We start from the raw sequence: 20,633 nt of genomic DNA on the forward strand, positions 1-20,633 counted from the left end.
TACGCCGTGTGGCACGTCACTTTCACGCGACCTCATCTTTGTCAGTGCACAAAATGGCGCCTTACAGCCTGCTGGTGACCCGGCTGCAGGTGAGCGAGCTCAGATGTGTGGGTTCACGGGGGCGGGGAGCCTGCTGCTCTGCCCGCGGCGGTAGGCGAGGCCGGGCGAGGCGGGCTCGACCTGGGGCTGTACCTCTCCCTGCCGCCGGCCCAGCGCCCTTGTCCTCTCCTGCGTCGTCCTAGGTCAAGGCGTCCCTGGCCCAGTCACTTCCCAGTCTCCGTCCCCGCGCGGCCGGATCCTAGAGTCTAAGCAGCCGCAGCCTGGTAAAGGGTGGGGGCACCCCTTAGTTTCTGAGGGCCGAGTTGCTCGCTCCCCTAAGATGGTTTTCTGTTCCTCAAGGTGAGGACAAGGTGACTGGGGGGCGCGGTGGTTTGGGTTCCTCCAAGCCGGGTTCTGGAAGCCGTTACTTCCCATCACCAGCAGAGACTTGCCAGCCGTGCGTTTCTGTGGTTGCCCGGCCTGGAGTTACACCCAGTACTACCTTTTGAGGACACTCGGGGTCACAGATGCAAGAAGGGGAGCGCATTCTGGGCCCCGTTGTAGTAAATAATCATGAAAACAGTGCTCTCACCTGGGTACCACACGTCAAGACTAATAGTACTTGATTTATATATTTACCTGGCGACATAGATGTCAGGTGATTTTTTTCCCCCCAACTCGATAGGTGGTAAAACTGCAGAAAAGTGGATGAAAGTTCTGGCTTTCACGGTGTCACTAAAGTGCCGTGGCCTGAGCAGTGACCCTGCAGGCCCTCCGTTCACCTCCTTCACGGCAGCCTAATGCCACAGAACTGCCTGAACCAGGGTGTGGTCGTTTCTGTTTGTCAAGGGTACAAAGTCAAGTATTTCGAATTCACAGTTAGTTGCTTTTCAGATACTAGGCGGAAAGATGAGAAGACTCAGCAGTTTGACCTTGACTCTTCTGTTAGGACGCTTCTAGAAAGTTGACTATGACTGGCAGATGGCTTTTCACTCCTAACTTGACAACCCTAAGAAGGTATATGAAGTTTACTGTAAAAGTGTGTGTTTCATCAATAAAAATAAAGCAATGAAATACCTGTAGACATTTTTGGTTAATCTTTTGTGTATCTGCTTTGGACCAAGTGGCACAGCTTTTAACATAGAATTAATTTTAAAAAGTTATGTGCTGTACTCTCAGGAAGTATTATCATTTGAAGTTATTCTTTTATCACATTACTTAAAGATCAAACTGTAAAATAAAACTCTTCTTTATCTGAACAAATCTTTGGAATTTTGGCCAAGGTGAGGGATTTGCAGCTGAATTATCTCTTCGGTTCCTTTGTTTCTTTAGATAGTATGGGGTGTTTTGTCCTGATCCTATTGTTCTGTGATTTAGTGGAATCCAGAAAAGATTGTTTAGTAGGATAAATGACTTTTAAGTATGGAACAAAGATATAATGTCCCATTTGGACCATGGAAAGTGTGTGTGTTAGAATAGTGGAGAACGAGATTTGGGCTATAGTTCATGCCCTGCTCTGATCCCATGACCTTGCAAATGTAACTTCCTATGTCCTTTGTCTATCAGTTGGGATTGGGCTTCATTAGACATGTTTATTGAGCACTTAATTATGGGGAATTAGAATGTGTTTACAGTGATGTCCTTCAACCTCCTTTACATGTGGTGAATCTAAGCCCTTGAGAGACCGAATGACTGCTGGAGTCAGGATTACAATCACAGTCCCTTAGATGTTCATTCAGCTAAGGTGAATGAGGAGTAGTATGTCCTATGCCATATGCTGCCACACCCACAGCGAGGCAGTCTCAAGTGATGCTCCGTGATTCTGTACTCAGAACATCTTTCATTGACCGCTTTTATGCTTGATGCATTTGAGAAGTGATGGTTAGTACCTTGGTGGCTGTGTCTAGTCAATCTCTAGCATGCACTGAGTACTTCATAAACATCACTGACTTTTTCTTTTCTTCTTTCTCGTTTTGATCTTCCTTTTAAGACTGGTTCTTACCTGTGTTCCTTGTGCTGGCCTTAAACTTTCAATTTTCCTGCCTTAGTCTCCTGAGTGCTTGGAATATAGACACATGCCATCATGGCTAATAGAAAAATTGGTAAGAAGACAACCCCAGAGTTTTTGTTTTTTTCCCAATGTACATATGTAAGTAAGTATGTATGTATTTCTTTTAAAGATTTACTTATTTACTTATTATGTGTACAGTGTTCTGCCTGCACACTAGAAGAAGGCACCACATCTCATTACAGATGGTTGTGAGCCACCATGTGGTTGCTGGGAATTGAACTCAGGACCCCTGGAAGAGCAGCCAGTGCTCTTAACCTCTGAGCCATCTCTCTAGTCCCCTCCCAGTGTATTTAAAGTTTTACTATTTTATGTTGTGTGTGTGGGTGTTTTTCTGCATGTGTGTATATGCACCATGGGCATGCATGCCTTATTCACGGAAAGCAGAGGAAAGATTCAAATTCCTTGGAACTGGGGTTAGAGATGGTCACGAGCCACCTGTGGGTGTGGGAAGTCAAACCTGGGTCCTCTGGAAGAGCAGCCAGTAATCTTAACCACTGAGTCATCTTACTAGATTCCAGTTCCTGTTCTTGTGGAATGTTTACTTTATTGTACTGTATCTTTGGAGATCTTTCTCAGCCTGAATATTTATTCCTCTTCTTTTGGCTGAACCAAGTGTGAAGGATGGTTACGAGATGGTTAGTATCACTCCTGCCACTAACACCAGCACTTACTTACCTTACTGGTTGTTTATGACCCTGGGGTAAGGCAGACCTATGAGCTGTAGTGTTTCAGGTGAAGAAACAGAAAGAAAATACAGCATAAAAACTAATAGAATGAATTCATGCATCAGAATATCTGGGTTTATATCCTGACTTATTATTAAGTAACTCTATTAAGTAACTCTGATATTCAGCAAGTTACTCCATCTCTCTCTGTACTTGTTCTTTTAGATACCATAATATATCAATTTAAACAAGTAACAGTTGCAAAGTGATCAAAACCCTAGCTGACACCAGTGACAGTTCTATATACTTATTAAAACAAGATAAATACACTGTTACCACTACTTTTTGGTAGATCTAATGTGATTGGATGTGCACATTTCTGATTCCAAAACCTGAGGGCAGCAAGTGGCAGTGTGTTGCTTCCCTTTGGCAGTGAGACTTAGCCTTGCATCAGAACACCACTGGCTTCCTAACCTGAGACCAGTGCTGAATTCCACACATTCTATCGTTTTTCTAGTACTTGTTACATGTAGAAAGAAACAGAAGAAAGATGACTCAGCAGTTGACAGCACTGCTGCTCTTCAGAGGACCTGGGTTCAAATCCCAGCACCCACGTGGCAGCTTACAACTGTCTGTAACTCCAAGATCTGACACCTTCCATACAGACACACACGCAGGCAAAACAGCAAAGCATGTACAATAAAGATAATTTAAAAAAGGAAGAAAATAGAGGCTAAGACTTTTTTAAAGCCATGCTTACTCTTTTAATGTTTATTTTTGTCCATATGACTGTAGGTGATAAATAAAAGGATGGTGCTTCAGATGTATTTGTTAGATGTTTGACTTTGCAGTAATATACTGGAATTTGGGTTCTGTATGACCTTGGTAAAATCATGCAACTTGCATGTAGTTCTATAATGGTAGTTAACTAGAAAGAAGTCTGACGTCTGTGGTAGAAGTCTCCTACAAAATTTCATTTTTAAAAAACAAGATAAAACACCTCTTCCTTTGAATTTTAAAAAGGTTTTTCTGGTGGTAAATTCACTGTGAAGCCTTCCTAGGGTCAACTGTTGGTTTAAATTGAAAAAGTTGGTGAAGAGTTACAGGACCAACTTTAGACCCCTCCGATTTAGGTATCAGGATACTGTGTAGAGGACTAGCAGAGCACAGCATTGCTATCTGAACCAATTGCTTCTAAGATGTGTATTGCAAGCTTGCTGTTCAGCTATGGTCTAGGCTCTGGGAGGGAGAAGTAAACAAGCTTAGGGGAGCTAAGCTAGGTATAGTAGCACATACTTGCCAATGCAGCTGCTCTTGAGCCTGAGGGAGGTGGGGAGATAGAAAATGGCCAAGTAGACAAATAAGAAATTTGGTTATGTCAGGTGATGGTAAATGCCTTTAATCCCAGCATTGTCTATGGTGGGGCAGTGGGAAGTTGATCTCTGAGTTGGGTAGGATATCCTGGTCTATGTAGCGAGTACAGGAAGCCAGAGCTATATAATCGAGAAACCCTGTATAAAAACAAACAAAAGAGGTTGGTTGGTATGAAGAGAAATAGAATAAGATAAGGTAAAGAAGAATGAAGAGGAAATAGATCAGAGGTAAAGAGTAAGGAGTGGGAATGTGTCAGAATTTGAGCTCTCGGTGGTTTGGGATGACTGCAGAGGAGATAACCTTTGAACTGACGTTTAGCTGATAATAAGATAGCAAGTCAGTATTTTGGGAGAAGAAACGTGAGATAAAAGCAGCGACATAACCAGAGTACCTGATGGGCTTGAGCTAGTGTGTTAAGGGTAAGGGTAAGCTCATTTGTGTCACGAGAAGGAATTGGTGAGTTCGTGAAGACCAGTTAAGGAACTTCATTTACTTCTGTTTGAGCACCCAGAGGAAAATCCACTGGGTGGTTTTCTTTGCTCTCTCTCTTTCTCTTTTCCTTAATGATTCTTCTTTTTATTTTATTTGTGTAGTTTATATGTATGCACCACATGCATGCAGTGCCCATGGAGGCCAAAAGAGGGCAGCAAACCCTGTGGGACTGCTGTTGCAGACAGTTGTGAGGTGTTAGGAACTGAACCTAAGTCCTCTGGAAAAGCAGCCAGTGCTCTCAGCTCTGTACCATTTTAAATCAGGGATAACATGATTGACTTATACTTGAGGAAAAGAAACTGAGTTGCTGTGTAAAGTGCTGGACCATCAGAGGTCACAGAGGAGGCAGGGAGACCTGGGATCTGTGAGATTAGAGTTCTGGCAGTGGAGAGGATCTGTTTGGTGTGTGTGTGTTCATATATGTGTTTGGTGTGGATGTATATGTGTGCATGTTTGAGACTAGTCTGGGATTCACAAACCTTAACAATGAAGATGAAAAAAGATTTGTGAAGTTTCTTTTTTTTTTTTTTAAATTTATTTATTATGTATACAATATTCTGTCTGTGTGTATGCCTGAAGGCCAGAAGAGGGCGCCAGACCTCTTTACAGATGGTTGTGAGCCACCATGTGGTTGCTGGGAATTGAACTCAGGACCTTTGGAAGAGCAGGCAGTGCTCTTAACCACTGAGCCATCTCTCCACCCCCCTTTTTTTGGTTTTTCAAGACAGGGTTTCTGGAGCCTGTCCTGGAACTAGCTCTTGTAGACCAGGCTGGTCTCGAACTCACAGAGATCCGCCTGCCTCTGCCTCCCGAGTGCTGGGATTAAAGGCGTGCGCCACCACCGCCCAGCGGTGAAGTTTCTTTTTTTGTTTGTCGAGTGTGTATGTATGTGCCACAGTGCGTGTGCACAGCAGAGGACAACTTGTGTAAGTTACCTCTCTATTATGTGGATTTTGGAGATTAAATTCAGGTCATCAGGCTTGACAGCAAGTACCTTTATCTTCTGAGCCTTCTTGTTGATCCCATTTCTTATCTTATGAGTAAGCCCTTCCCAACACTGAAAATAGGCACAGAATCTTATAGGGGTGTCCTATAGTGTACCTATAAAAGCTATCTTGGAAGAGCTAGTTCCAGGACAGGCTCCAAAACCACAGAGAAATCCTGTCTCGAAAAACCAAAAAGAAAAAAAAAAAAAGCTATCTTGGGCCCAGCACTTGGGAGGCAGAGGCAGGCAAATCTCTGAGTTCAAGGCCAGCCTGGTCTACAGAACAAGTGCCAGAACAAGCTCCAAAGATACACAGAGAAACCCTGTCTCCAAAAATAAAAACCAAAACCAAACTGTTTTGGAGTTCTGGAAGGCATGGTGATTTTACTTTTTTTTAAAAAAAAATATTTATTTATTTATTTATTTATTATGTATTCAATATTCTGTCTGTGTATATGTCTGCAGGCCAGAAGAGGGCACCAGACCTCATTACCTCATTACAGATGGTTGTGAGCCACCATGTGGTTGCCGGGAATTGAACTCAGGACCTTTGGAAGAGCAGGCAATGCTCTTAACCACTGAGCCATCTCTCCAGCCTGTGATTTTACTTTCTTAAGGTCATTTTACAAGGCTTAGTTCGAGCAAGAGGTCAACAGATGTGGAATGATCTAAGCAGTAGTTAAGATCCTCAGATTCCTCTCTGAAATGGGCATATTACTTTCTGTCTCATAGGATAGGCATGGCATTGTGTGTATCAGACAGTTGGGACAAATCAGATGTGGGTTATGCCATATAGGATATGTTAGTTTCTGTCTCTCAACTCCCAACCCCAGCCAGTTTACAGCCTCTATTGTCTAGCATTTATCTTTAGGTCCTTCATCTAAAAGATAGAGTCCAAGCTGGGCGATGGTGGCGCACGCCTTTAATCCTAGCACTCAGGAGGCAGAGGCAGGCGGATCTCTGTGAGTTCGAGGCCAGTCTGGTCTACAAGAGCTCGTTCCAGGACAGGAACCAAAAGCTATGGAGAAACCCTGTCTCAAAAAAAAAAAAAAGATAGAGTCTAGGGCTGGTGAGATTGTTTAATGGTCTGAGCTTGTCACCAGCATGATGGAAAGAGAAAACATATTCCTATAAGCTTTCCTCTTACCTTCACATGTGCACACATGCGTGCAAACGCAATAAATTAATGGGATTACAGGTGCTTACCACCACCTAAATTTTTTTTTAAAAGATTTGTTTTTGTTTGTTTTAGAGTTGTGTGTGTGTGTTTTTGAGCCCAGGTTTCTCTTTGTAGCCTTGGCTGCCCTAAAACTTGCTCTGTAGATCAGGCTGGCATCGAACACGTAGATATCCACCTGCCTCTGCCTCCTGAGTGCTGTTATTAAAGGTGTGCACCACCACTGCCCTATTTTAGGTTTTTGTTTTTTGAGACAAGGTTTCTCTGTGTAGCCCTGGTTGTACCAGAAGCCTCTCTATAGACCGGTCTGGCCTCAAACTCAGAGATCCATCTGCCTCTGCCTCCTGAGTGCTGGAATTAGGGTTCTGGGATTAAGGGCATGTGCCACCACCCCTCCTCAGCAAATGATGCCACCACTGACACCCAGCTTATTTTTTTATTATTTGTGTTAATGTTTCCCTGTATCTACACCAGTTGAGTGCCTGGTGCCAAGGAGTTAGAAAAGGGCATTAGATCCCCTGGGACTATAGTTACATATGGTTGTCAGCCATGCTATGAGGGAACCGTAATTTAAATACTGTAATACAGGGCTGAAGCAAACGGTGGATGGAAATGCTATGGCCTCAAAACAGACTCAGCCCCCTGAGTGTTTAATCTACCCATGGCTGGTGTTGATGTTGGAGCCACCACTTCAGGCCTGGAGAACAGGGAGCCTCGCAACTGTCACATACTGAGTTCAGGTCCTTCCGCCTGTCACAGACCTAGGTCTTCTGTTTTTGTTGTTTGTTGTTTTTCGAGACAAGGTATCTTTGTGTAGCCTGACTGTCCTGGAACTAGCTCTGTAGACCAGGCTCGCCTTGAACTCAGAGATCCGTCCTAGATTTTCTTTTACCAGGGTTTACACATTTGTCCTTCACAGCAACCCTAAAATGTCAACATTCCCAGCCTGTTTTTGTAATGATGAAATTGAGGCCCACAAAGGTTAAGTCATTTGAGGTCACAGGTAGTACACTACAGAGTCACATGTTGGACTATAGAACTTGGTCTTTTGATCACTTAGCTAACCTTTTACCCTGAAGCCCTCCCCTGGGGGTAGGGAGTAGAAACCAGGTCTCTGGATATGGGGTACACAGTTCAGTTGCCCCCCCCCCCCCCCAGCTGGTTTTGTTGTATGTCTCTAGGGGCTGCGATTGCCTCCTGCCCCAGATACTAGTAAGGTGGAGATATGGGTCTCACAGGGCAACTTTGTTCTTGGCTGAGCGCATAGGCTGCCTGAGGAGCTTTGCAGGGTGCCTCTCCTCAGTGTGTTGCTGTAGAACTACTGCCTAATCTGCAGGCCAGAGCAGGGCTCGGGATTTGTATGCAGCACACGACATGCCCAGTCTCTGCTGCTGAAGGCAGCAGCAAAAGGGAATTAGATGGATGAGTGAATAAATTGGCCTGTTTCTTAAAAGACCCCTGCTGTCTTTGGTAGACATTTAGAGGGACTAGGGAGGCATAACTCCTCACCGTACTTTTCCATGTCTCTGGAAAGGGCTGCACCACTTTTGTTCCTGCTGGTTGCATAGCAACTGAGCTAGCTGATTGCCTGCTGGCAAGAGGGAATTGTGTAGCTTTGAATTCTTAGGAGACTTGCCAAGCGTTGCCTATCACCGGGGGTGGGAAAATGTTGTTAGAAGCTACAGTGGAGGTGTGGGAAGATGTTTCTACTCCACAAAGTGTTGACTGACAGTCATTCCTGGTTTGCCCACCTAGAAGGAGCTCCCCCTGAGGCTTTCCTGCCAGGAAGGGCTGAGCAGGTAACTAGTTGCTGAGAGCAGTGAGCCTTGGAACTGTGGAGGCCATGGTCAGGAATAGCCAGGAGTCTGACCCCATCTGTATTTTTGAAGCCATCTTTTATATTTCCTCTTAACAAAGTATGGTAGCCCAGGAGTTTCCCACCTCTTCTTCCCAGCCCCCGCTGGCAGGTTTGTTTTTTTTTTTTTTTTTCCCCTTTTTTTTCTCAGCCACTGTGTATGGGGAAACACTGGCAGTTTTATGTTATCATTTTGGGTCTTTCCATTTTAAAACTGCGTGCTCTCCGACCCTGGTAATCTTTGCTGTTTTCTCTTTCTGTTACAGAAGAGAAATCAAGGCTCAAGAAAGGTCAGGAATCCCACGGTCCCGTAGCTCAGGAGTCTAAATTCTAAGAGAGAGGACCCAGACCTAGAAGGAGGTCATTTCTGTACCTGTTCTTTGTATTGGAGCATCCCACATGGGCATGCTGACAGGTACCTAGTGACTTGTCCCTCAGTGAAGTAAGTCAGGAGACCTCCTCCTGACCCAGGAATCCAATCTCTTGAGTAGCTCAGCCACATCGAGCTCCTTGGCTTGCTGAGGACAAGGCCTCGTTGACATGGTGGCTCAATAACAGGTAGTTATGGTATAACCTAGGCTTGGCAGGATGGGAGGAATCTGCCATTGTACCAGCCAGGCACCATTAAGGTACAGGTGCAGCACAGACTAGGGGCAGGATTTGTTCCTCTTGAAAAACCACCGTTTAGAGTTCAGGTTTAGGGACAGAGCCATACTACCTTTAACCATGTCTTGCCCTTTGTCTGGTTTGTCTGGTTGTGCTTCATTTTGAGACAAAGTCTTACACTATAGCACCAGTCTGAACTCTCATTTCTCCTGCCTCCTTCCTCAGTGCTGGGATGAAACTCTACCAAGTTTGGCCCCTGCTCTGTCTTTATTATTATTATTATTATTATTTTATACTTTATTGTTTTTAATTGAGCGATACATTTTTTCCCACTCCCCTTCCTCCCCCCCTCCCCAATTTACTCAGGAGATCTTGTCTTTTTCTCTTTCCTGGGTGGATCCATGTATTTCTCTCTTAGGGTCTTCTTTGTTGTCTAGGTTCTCTGGGTTGTGGACTATAGGCTGGTTATTCCTTGCTTTATGTCTAAAAACTTCTTATATAAGTGACTATAAGTTGTATTTTTCTTTTTGGGTCTGGGTTACCTCACTCAGTATGTTTTGTTTTATTTTGGTTTTTGGTTTTTTTCGAGACAGGGTTTCTCTGTGGAACTCACTTTGTAGACCTAGCTGGCCTCAAACTCACAGAGAGTTACCTGCCTCTGCCTTCCTAGTGCTGGGATTAAAGGCATGCACCATTACGCCCAGCCAGTATGGTTTTTTTCTAGTTCTATCCATTTGCCTGCAAATTTCAAGATGTCATCATTTTTTACCCTGAGTAGTCCTCCCCGGCTTTGGCTTTTATGCCTGCACACACCCTCTTCTGTGAATTCTCAACCAGGCATCCCAAGCAGAAGTCCTTATTTATTGTTGGTTGCCCACCCAGAAGTCTTCTTTATGATCTTTGTGAAGGTTGCTATGGGCTTTCACTGATCTTGACCCAACAAGATAGCATTGTAGGGATGTCTTCCTTGGTGTCTGTCAGGTTTCTTGGCTCAGGTGTTACAGATGTGTTGCATAACTAGGAAAGGTTGTGTGAGAAGCTACCAACAGCCTTTCGGTACTTCCTGTGACTGTGAATGCACTGTATGCATAGCCACAGTGATTTTTTTAAAAAATCACCTCTAATCTCATGATCTTGTTTAAAGTTTCTGTGACTCTCCCATTGCTAAAAATCAAGCTAAACATTTAACATGCTGGGTGGTGGTGGCACATACCTTTGTCCCAACACTTGGGAGGAAGAGGCAGGTGAATCTCTTGAGTTCAAGGCTAATCTGGTCTATAGAGAAAGTCCTAGGATATCCAAAGCTACACAGAAACCCTGTCTTAAAAAAAAAAATTAGCATGACTGTCCTAGTTAGGGAAGAGACACCGTGACCATGGCAACTCTTATAAAGGAAAATATTTATTTGAGGTGGCAGCTTACAGTTCAGAGGTTAAGTCTATTATCGTTTATTTGAAGGGGGAGTGGAAGGAAGGGGGGGGACTGTGGTTGGTATGTAAAATGAATTTAAAAATCATTTATTTGAGGTGTGATTTACAGTTCAGAAGTTCAGTCTGTTATCATCATGGTGGGGAACATGGTGGCATGCAGGCAGACATGGTGCTGGCTACATCTTGATCAAGGCAACAGGAAGTGGACTATGTGTTACACTGAGCTAAGCTCAAACAAGGGACCTCAAAGCCCACCCACACAGTGACACACTTCCTCCAACAAGGCCACACAACTCCTAATAATGCCACTCTCTATGAGCTTATGAGGACCAATTACATACAAATGAACACAGCACTGTCAGGCTCACACTAGCAGGGCCACAGACTGGTGCGGTTAAAACAGTGATCACCTCGTGTCACTCACAGGATGAAAAACAGAATCAGCTGCTGGTGCCATTCCTCTTGAGTTTTTTCCTGCACACTGTAAGAGACGGTGACTCCCAAGCAAAAGGAGCTAATGACTGTGGCACCAGGATTGTGGACTAGCCTGTGAGAGTCATCTAGATTGTGGACAAGAAGTTCAGAGTCTTGCTCTAGGTCTGGGGCCTGCACTAAAAGTCCATTTCACAGTGAGCTATGATGGAGGAGAGAGTCTTCTAGCAACCTCTGGGAGACTAGAGGTGAGTGGAAGAGGCCACCCATCCTCTCCTGGGCAGAGGTCAAAACCATGTACTGAGACTTTTATAATGTGGTCCACAGTCACTAGAGTGCCATGCTGTGTCTGGGAAGCCTGGCCCTCTCAGTGTCTGCCAGCTGCACACACAATAAGCAAGAGTTTTAGGTTGGACATCCAAATGTGACCCGTCTAGACAGGCTCATGAGGACAGATGTTTGGTTAGGTCAGTGTTGATCTCTTTGTCAACACTCTTTGTTGGGTACTCATCATGTCCAACTAGTGTAACAGCCACCAAACTGAACTGCCACTCAACCCTGACTTTTGTGTTAGGGACAACCTGGCTGTTCTGTCATGTCCTGAAGAAATCAGTTTCACTATTTTCACCAACCTACTTTAATTAAATGCAACCAAAGATACCTTGCATTCATGGAACTCTGCTAGGTATCAGAGCTTCGCATCTTGCTTGCTGCTTAAGGACTGTGTGGGACATTTAAAATACATGAATGAAAGCTGGGCTGTGGCGGCACACACCTTTAATCCCAGCACTCAGGAGGCAGAGGTAGAGGGATCTCTGTGAGTTTGAGGTCAGCCTGGTCTAAAGAGTGAGTTCCAGGGCAGCCAGGACTGAACAAAGAAACCCTGTCTTGAAAAGCAAAACAAAACAAAGTATATATTTTATATACTTATATATTTTATGTAAATATATTTACACATACAAATTGTATATACACATATAAATTATATATATTATATATATATGGAATTTATTGGAATGGCTACAGTCCAGCTAATCCAACACTGGCTAGCTGTAAATGGAAAGTCCAAGAATCTAGTAGTTGCTCAGTCCCACAGGGCTTGGTGTCTCAGCTGGTCTGTGTATATTGGAATCCTGAGGAAGACTCCAATGCCAGTAAAGGAATGAATGTACTAGCAAGGTGAGGGCAAGCAAGTGAAGAGCAAGGGCTTCCTTCTTCTACATCCTTATAAACTTCCACCAGAAGGTGTGGCCCAGATTAAAAATGTGTCTTTCTCGCCTCAAGGTCTGGATTAAAAGTGACATCCTACCTCTAAGGTCTGGATTAGAAGTGCATTTTCCCACTTCAAACAAAACAGAAACTCACAGGTGTGCCCTCCATATCTGGATTGTAGTTCATTCCAGTTATCAAGTTGATAACAAAGAATAGCCATCACAAGTGTCATGTAAATGAAGAGCTAAGACATTAACTTGCTTGACATTTAAATTGACAACAGGGTAGAGACAACATGCCTCTCATTCAGGAACCATGTGGTACTGACTGGACACCAGGACTCCTGTAGACCACAGGGACTGGAAATAGGCAGAAACTGATGGGAAAGATGGTAAACCAGGATCAACGTTATTAGATTTTTCATCTAGGTTCAGAAAATCAGGTACACAAGGCAAGCATGGTAGCTCACATGTGTAATTCCTGTACTTGAGAAGCAGGAGGATCATCTTGAATTTGAGGCCAATCTTGGCTATACAGTTCTAGGGCTACTTGAGCTATAGTGTGAAACCCTGCCTTAAAAACAGTAAAATCGCCGGGCGGTGGTAGCGCACGCCTTTAATCCCAGCACTCGGGAGGCAGAGGCAGGCGGATCTCTGTGAGTTCGAGACCAGCCTGGTCTACAAGAGCTAGTTCCAGGACAGGCTCCAAAACCACAGAGAAACCCTGTCTCGAAAAAAACCAAAAAAAAACCAAACAAACAAACAAAAAAAAAAACAGTAAAATTGCCGGGCGGTGGTGGCGCACGCCTTTAATCCCAGCATTTGGGAGGCAGAGGCAGGCGGATATCTGTGAGTTCGAGACCAGCCTGGTCTACAAGAGCTAGTTCCAGGACTGGCTCCAAAGCCTCAGAGAAACCCTGTCTCGAAAAACCAAAAATAAAAATAAAAAAATAAAACCAATGAAATCTAGGCTAATAATCTCAGTGGGTAAAGGTATTTGCTTTGAAGCCTGACTACCTAAGTTCAGTTCTAGAACCAAGGTGGCAGACAGAAAGGAACTGGCTCCTGTAAGTTGTTCTCTGATATGCCCCAGGAGCCTCTCAACACACATGTACACATACACACAATAAATTTTAACTTTTTAAAGAGAAAATCCCAAAACAAATAAATCAGCCATGTCTGTAAATAGGTGTGGCTTTAGAGTAGTCTGTGATAGCAGGATAGAGTAGTCTGTGATACCATACTTTTTGGTTTTTCGAGACAGGGTTTCTCTGTGGTTTTGGAGCCTGTCCTGGAACTAGCTCTTGTAGACCAGGCTGGACTTGAACTCACAGAGACTCGCCTGCCTCTGCCTCCCGAGTGCTGGGATTAAAGGCGTGCGCCACCAACGCCCGGCGATACCATACTTTTTATCCCAGTACTCAGGAGAGGCAGGTGGATTTCTGAGTTCAGGGCCAACTTTGTCTTCAAGGCAAGTTCCAGGCCAGCTGAATCTACGCAGTAAGACCCTGTTGCAAAACAACAACAAAATCCCAAAATGAGTGATCAGTGACGCTACCTACTCTTAGTCCCAGCACCCAGGAGGCAGAGGCAGGTGGATCTCTGAGTATGAGACTAGCCAAGGCTACATAGTGAGTCCCTGTTTCAGGGAGAGGGTGGAAAGAGGAGAGGGGGAGAAAAGACTAGCTGGTGAGGAAAATGTCAAAATGTTAGGGTGTTTGGGTGTGTGAAAGTGATGTGTATGGCCGTGTGAATAGCAAGGTACACACACTTTTCCATTGAATCATGTGTCCAGTCTCTATCACATTTCTTGTCCTTGTTTTCTTTTCTTTTCTCTCTCTTTTTTTTTTTTTTTTCGAGACAGGGTTTCTCTGTGGTTTTGGAGCCTGTCCTGGAACTAGCTCTTGTAGACCAGGCTGGCCTCGAACTAACAGAGACCCATCTGTCTCTGCCTCCCTAGTGCTGGGATTAAAGGCGTGCGCCACCACCGCCCGGCTTGTCCTTGTTTTCTTGTCATCAGCATCATAGTTATTTGAGAGAGGGTTTCCTATAGCCCAGGCTGGCCTTAAACTCCTGGTTATCCTGTCTGCGGCTCCCAAGTGCTGAGATTGCAGGTGTGTACCGCCTTGCCCAGTTTATGTCGTGCCAGGACTGAGCCTGGACTTTGTATATGCTAGGCAAGTGTTCTGCCAACTGAATTATATACTCAACCTAACAATCGGTATTTATTTATTTTAGTTAGTACATGGGCCAGTGAGTTGGTTCATTGGGTAATGCCCTGTCATTAAACTCTCTCTTAACAGCCTGAGTTCAATTTCTGGGACCCCCCTGGTGGAAGGACAAAACCGACTCTTAGAAGTTGTCTTCTGACTCCATACCAGCCGCGGTACACATGTGAAGGTCAGGGACAGACAAGGCGTAGGAGTTGGTTCTCTCTTTCTACTGCGGATTCTGGAGATTGAATTTAGGTGATCAGATTTGCATAACACTTTTTTCCACTGAACCATCTCAATGTACCTCAGTGTTTTTTTCTTAAGTTTAGTTTTCAGTATTGGCACTGTTTCCTTGTTGTTGGCATTATAATTAGCATTACAGTTTCTGGTATTGCCTGCTAGCCTAGACACTGGTATTGTTATTTTTGTTTCTAAGTTAACTGATGCTTAGGGCAGTCAGTTTACAAAAATAAATAATGTATGTAACCTCAACTGAGAAAATAATCCACTAGAATGTCCTGTGGGCAAGCTTATGTGGCATTTTTTTGATTAGTGATTGATGTGGGATGGTGGGTGGTGCCACCCCTGGACTGGTGGTCCCGAATGCCAGGCAAACCAGTAAGCAGCACTCCTCCATGGCTTCTGTATCAGTTCCTGTCTCCAGGTTCCTGCCCTGACTTCTTTCCATACTGGACTGTTCCCTGGAAGTGTAAACAAAATAAACCCTTTCCTCCTCAAGTTGCTTTTTAGTCACAGTGTTTTATTTATCACAGCAATAGGAACCCTCCTAAGACAGATTGATTTATTCCTTCTTGGCCTCCTTCTCTATTAATGTTGTCATCCAGAGTTTTAAAATTAACTAGAATATCCTCCATCCTGTTTTTTGCTGATTGCTGTATAACAAACAGGCCTCAAAGTACAGGCTTAAAACAAGTCGCCAGTTACCTTTCAGTTTCTGTAGTCCAGGAGTTTGCAGATGAGCTCACTTGAGCAGGTATAGTCGGGATGAGTGATTAGTTCAGTAGTAGAGTGCTTGTCTTACATGCATAAGGCCCTAGCACTACTGGAAAAAAAATGGTTTTTCAGATGTTGCTTAGGGTTGCAGATATCTGAAGGCTTGTACTGGAGTAGAAGCATTCCTTTGCCATGTGGATCACTTTCAAGGCAGTGCTGGGATTGGCAGGAGGCCTCTGTTTCTCTCCGAGGGGACCTCTCTCTGGACTCCTTACATGGTCTTCTCCCAGGTCAGCTCGAGCCAGAGGCTGCCTGACAGAAGCTAGTCCTTTAGTGGCCTACATTAAAAGTCACTTAGCATCACTTACCCCTTGCATAGAAGGCAAGGGAGCCATGCAACAGCTTTTGGAAGGGTGAGGTAATGACCAAAGCTTGGGACAGGCTTCGCTCATTCATTCTTCTATCTAGGAAGCATACATTTGATGCTTCATGAAATGTACTAGGCAGTAAGGGAGCCGTGCTCCACCCTCAGGGAACCTACAAAGTGGACAGAGTTCTAGCTGTAGTCTGGGCTTCAGAACTGCTGGAACATTCATACACGGTATTCCTGAATGGTCCCCAGACTGGTTAGATCCCTGTTACGGGCTCCTCTAGCTCTTTTCTTCAGCTGTTATAACTTATGTGGTGGAACTTGCCTTTGAACCAGTGATTCTGCTATGAATTCTCCCGTTTTCTCCTTCCATGGTTTCTGTGGCTCCTAAGTCACCCATGCTTCAGTTAAGGGAATCAAGGCGACAGTCATAGGGCAGCTCATGGCACTTGATTCCTTTTTTCACCATCTGGACCTGCCTTTCAAATGTAGACACTTGAGAAACCCATTCATGGTACTGTTTTCTTCTGTTTTGCAGAAGGCCCTGGGTGTTCGGCAGTACCATGTGGCCTCTGTCCTGTGCCAACGGGCCAAGGTGGCCATGAGCCACTTTGAGCCCAATGAGTACATCCGCTATGACCTGCTAGAGAAGAACATTAACATTGTCCGCAAACGGTAAGCCTGAGGGGAGCTCGAGGTGCTGACTGAGAACTGCTTCCCTTCCAGGAAGCGTCGGGAGTGATGGTGGCAGGATCTACTATTTAGAAAACAAAGGCCCCTGTGGGGAAAATATTTGCTTTGGAACTGCTGGCCCTTTTCCAAGGAATTATAGTAAAAGGCCCAGAATGCCAGGAACTACAGTACATGCCTGCAATCCCAGCACTTGAGAGGTGGAGGCAGAAGCATCAAGAGTGTCAGAGTAGAGAACTACCTTCTAAGGCTCTAAGTTTGTTGAATGGTGAAGCCTACAGTCAGTTCAGTTCTGTCTGACTTGACTCTAATGGCCCCAGCATTGGTTCTATTATGATTATCATTATTAATAAAATTAATAAAAAATTATAATTAAAAATTTATTATGTACACAGTGGTCTGCCTGCATGTATGCCTGCCTGCCAGAAGAGGGCACGAGATTTCATTATAGTTGGTTGTGAGCCTTTATGTGATTGCTGGGAATTGAACTCAGGACCTCTGGAAGAACAGTCAGTGCTCTTAACCTCTGAGCCATCTCTCAAGCCATATTATTTTTTAAATTACATTTAATCTATTGTGTGTATGCTTGTGAGCACATGCTGGTGCAATGCCTCTAGTCCTAGTCTCTGGAGGCAGCCAAGGCTACACAGAGAAACCTTGTCTCTAAAAACCAAAACCAAAAACAAAACAAACAAAAAACCCAGGATCCTCCAGGAATGGATGACATCAAAATGTGGGCAGTGCTGGCCAGACTCTTAGCATTTTTTCAAGTGCAGCCAGAGTGGAGAATACTGTCTTTACCAACACAGGACCTTGTACAAATACTTTTCTCCAGCAAACACTGTTTATTTTATTCTTGAGACTCTGACTACCCAGTGGGAAAATACTGAATTTTCCTTTCATCCTCAAGACTTGTCCTCCGTTTTTAATCATGCTGGCATGAAGGAGAGCTGGCACAGAAGGGAGCTTCCTGCTAACTTGACCAGGAAGTATTACTTGCCATTTAGAGTTTGTTTGTATTTTTTTTGTTTTTGTTTTGTTTTTGAAACAAGCTTTCTCTTTGTAGCTTTGGAACCTGTCATGGAACTCATTTTGTAGACCAGGCTGGCCTCGAACTCACAGAGATCCACTTGTCTCTTTCTTCTGAGTGCTGGGATTAAATGCATTGGCCAACACAGCCCTGCTATATTGGTTTTTTAAGGCAAGGTATCTCTGTGCATCCCTGGCTGTCCGAGAACTTACAGTATAGAAAAAGGCTGGCCTCAAACTTTTTAATTTTTAACAAATTTATTTTACATCCTAGCTGAAATTTCCCTTCCCTCCTCTCCTCCAAGTCCTTCCCCCCACTCACCCTCTGTTTCCACCCCCTAATCCACCACTCTGTTTCTGTTTAGGAAAGGGCAAGTCTCTTATGAGTATCAACAAACCATGGCATGTCAAGTTGCAGTAAGACTAAGCACCTCCCCATGTACTAAGGCGACCCAGTATGAGGAGTAGGGTCCCCAAAGCCAGCAGAACAGTTAAAAAATAGCCCCAGTTCCCTGTGTTAGGAGTCCCACAAGAGGACCAAGCTTTTAAGGCAATAGACATATTTGAATTTTAAAGAAAACAAAAACTTCCACTGATTTTTTTTTCCCCCAATCCTATGTTATCCAGAGAATTTAGTCCATTATCTGCATGTTGCTGGTACTCAGACGTGGGTTGTTCTGTTATCATTATTGCTATAAACTAATGCTCCTCAGATAGTTGGTTTTGCCCCCAGGAGATACTCAGCAGTGTATAGAGACATTTTTGGTTACCTTGAGACAGTGAGGGGTTGCTATTTAAGGGTAGGGACTGGTAACACCACTAACCATGCCACGGTGCACAGGACAGTCCCATAGCAGAGTCACCTGACCCCACGTGTTCAGAGTGCCAGGGTTGAGAAACCCTGCTATATGTAGGAAAAAAGTGGACATGGGGCTATTCTAAAGCTTTATTCAAAGAAATTTTCTTGTTGTTTGAGAATTTCAAACATGCATGTTATGTTTTGATCAAACATGAATATAGAATGGATGTGACCTGAACAAGATCAAGCTAGTCTAAAGAACTTTAAAGTAGGCTAGAACATTGCCAGAGGACTCTCCTCCACCTGTGTCTTTAACAGTAGGATCAGATTCTGTTTTCAGGAACTAGGTCTCTGCCCCCAGAACAACAAAGGGACAGGTAAACAGAGAGGACCAGTTTGCCCTCAATCACAGGAGGATGCAACGATGAACTGTCCAGAGTTTCCTGATTTGTCAGGCTTTAAGTCTTTTACGACACTGCTTAGTGTGCCTGTTCCTCGTGGGTCACCCTGAGGTCATCAGGCTTCCAGGCAAGTCCCTATACTTGCTGAGCTGTAACTCAGCAGCCCAGTGCCAGGTTGTTTTTTGTTTTGTTTTTTTAAACTAGCATTTCAGGCATTTGCTTTCAAGGTCTTGGTGCTATTTTTCAGCTCTCTTGGGCCCAGAAAGAGAACAGTGAGTCATTACCACCCACCAGCCTGGAATATGCTGCTGCAAACCGATGGCCAGCCCCTGCACCTCAGGCTCCTGCTGTTTTTAGTGGAGGCTCTCATGACGCAGACCTAGAGGTTCATAGAAGTGCTGGTTGAGCTGCTACACTGCACAGCCAGAGCCTTAGAGAAGAGCTCTTAATTCAAGGGCTAGGGGACTGTGAGGTTAGGGGCTGCGGCCCAGGCAGGCAGAAGAGAAGGAAGGATCTGCATTTGCTGCACGCTCATGCTGGCAATCTCAGGCACAGACAGCAGCACACCCTGTTGGCTCCTCGCTTCTAGTTATGTGTGGCCACTTTGGAGCCTGGGGAACTCACTTTTTTTCCTCATCTGCACTGTGAGTATAAAATGAGTTATACACACAAGGTGCTTAAGAAATCCTAAAAGTTGGGCTGGAGAGATGACCCAGTGCTCTCTTCTAGAGGACCCAAGTTCAATACCTGGCACCTAGGTTGGACAGCTTACAATCAACCACCTATGACTCCAGCTCCGGGAATCCAGTGCAGTCATGTGGGCTCTGCAGTTACACATGTCCACGTAAACATATAAACAATACATCTGTTTAAAAATCCCAGAACGAAGTACCCTGATAGCACTCACCTTCAGTGACAGAATGCAGATCCATGGTGGACTGGGAAAGGCGGAAGAGTTATTACCAGAGGGCAGGAAAGAGCTCTGGGGTGTGGCAGATGGGTTCAGCCGGTTTTTGTCTCTGGTGGTGAGGGCTAGATACAAGGCCTAGCACCTCCTGAGCTACTTACTTTCCAGCTCCAAAGTAGACCCTGTATACATTTGTCAGTGTGGTTCTACCTCAGGAACGCTGTTCCTCAAGAGTATCTTTGTTAGTTTGTTTAAAGAGGATAGGGTCTGGCTCTGTAGCCCTGACCAGCTTGGCACTGAGCTATGTCAGGCATAGTAGCATGCATCTGCAAATTCCAGCAACATGTAATTCTAATATCCAAGAAGTAGAGACAGACAGTAGATTTTTTTCTTGAGCTTGAGGCCAGACTGGGCTATGAAGTGAATTCCTGCCCCCCGAAAACAAGGCAGAGGTACTGGAGAGCTGGCTTAGCAGTTAAGAGTTCATACTGTTTTTCTAGAGATCCCAAATTTGATTCCCAGAATCCACATGGCAACTCATAATCACTTGTAACTCCATTCAAGAAGATCTAATATCGCCGGGCGGTGGTGGCGCACGCCTTTAATCCCAGCACTTGGGAGGCAGAGGCAGGCGGATCTCTGTGAGTTCAAGACCAGCCTGGTCTACAAGAGCTAGTTCCAGGACAGGCTCCAAAACCACAGAGAAACCCTGTCTCAAAAAAAAAAAAAAAAGAAGATCTAATATCACACCCTCTTCTGGCCTCCGTGAATTCCTCATGCACACACAGTGCATAGACATACATACAGGCAAAATACCCATGCACATAAAATTAAAATTGTCTGTAAATTTAAAAAAAAAAAAAAAGTTGAGTGACAGTGGTACATGCCTTTAATCCCAGCACTCAGGACGCAGAGGCAGGAGGATCTCTGTGA

The 20,633-nt window shown here is 44.5% G+C and overlaps 1 protein-coding gene across 1 annotated transcript in view; it reads left to right on the top strand.

The window, feature by feature from the left end:
- Positions 1-20,633, top strand: part of Aco2 (aconitase 2) — a 42,557-nt gene continuing 21,924 nt past the window's right edge. Inside the window, exons 1-2 of the mRNA XM_057791501.1 lie at positions 1-89; positions 16,413-16,549. Of these exons, the coding sequence (XP_057647484.1) occupies positions 54-89; positions 16,413-16,549 (173 nt within the window). The 5' untranslated portion in view covers positions 1-53. The remainder of the gene's footprint in view (positions 90-16,412; positions 16,550-20,633) is intronic.

Source organism: Chionomys nivalis, chromosome 17 (genome assembly GCF_950005125.1).
Source record: "Chionomys nivalis chromosome 17, mChiNiv1.1, whole genome shotgun sequence".
Taxonomy (NCBI): domain Eukaryota; kingdom Metazoa; phylum Chordata; class Mammalia; order Rodentia; family Cricetidae; genus Chionomys; species Chionomys nivalis.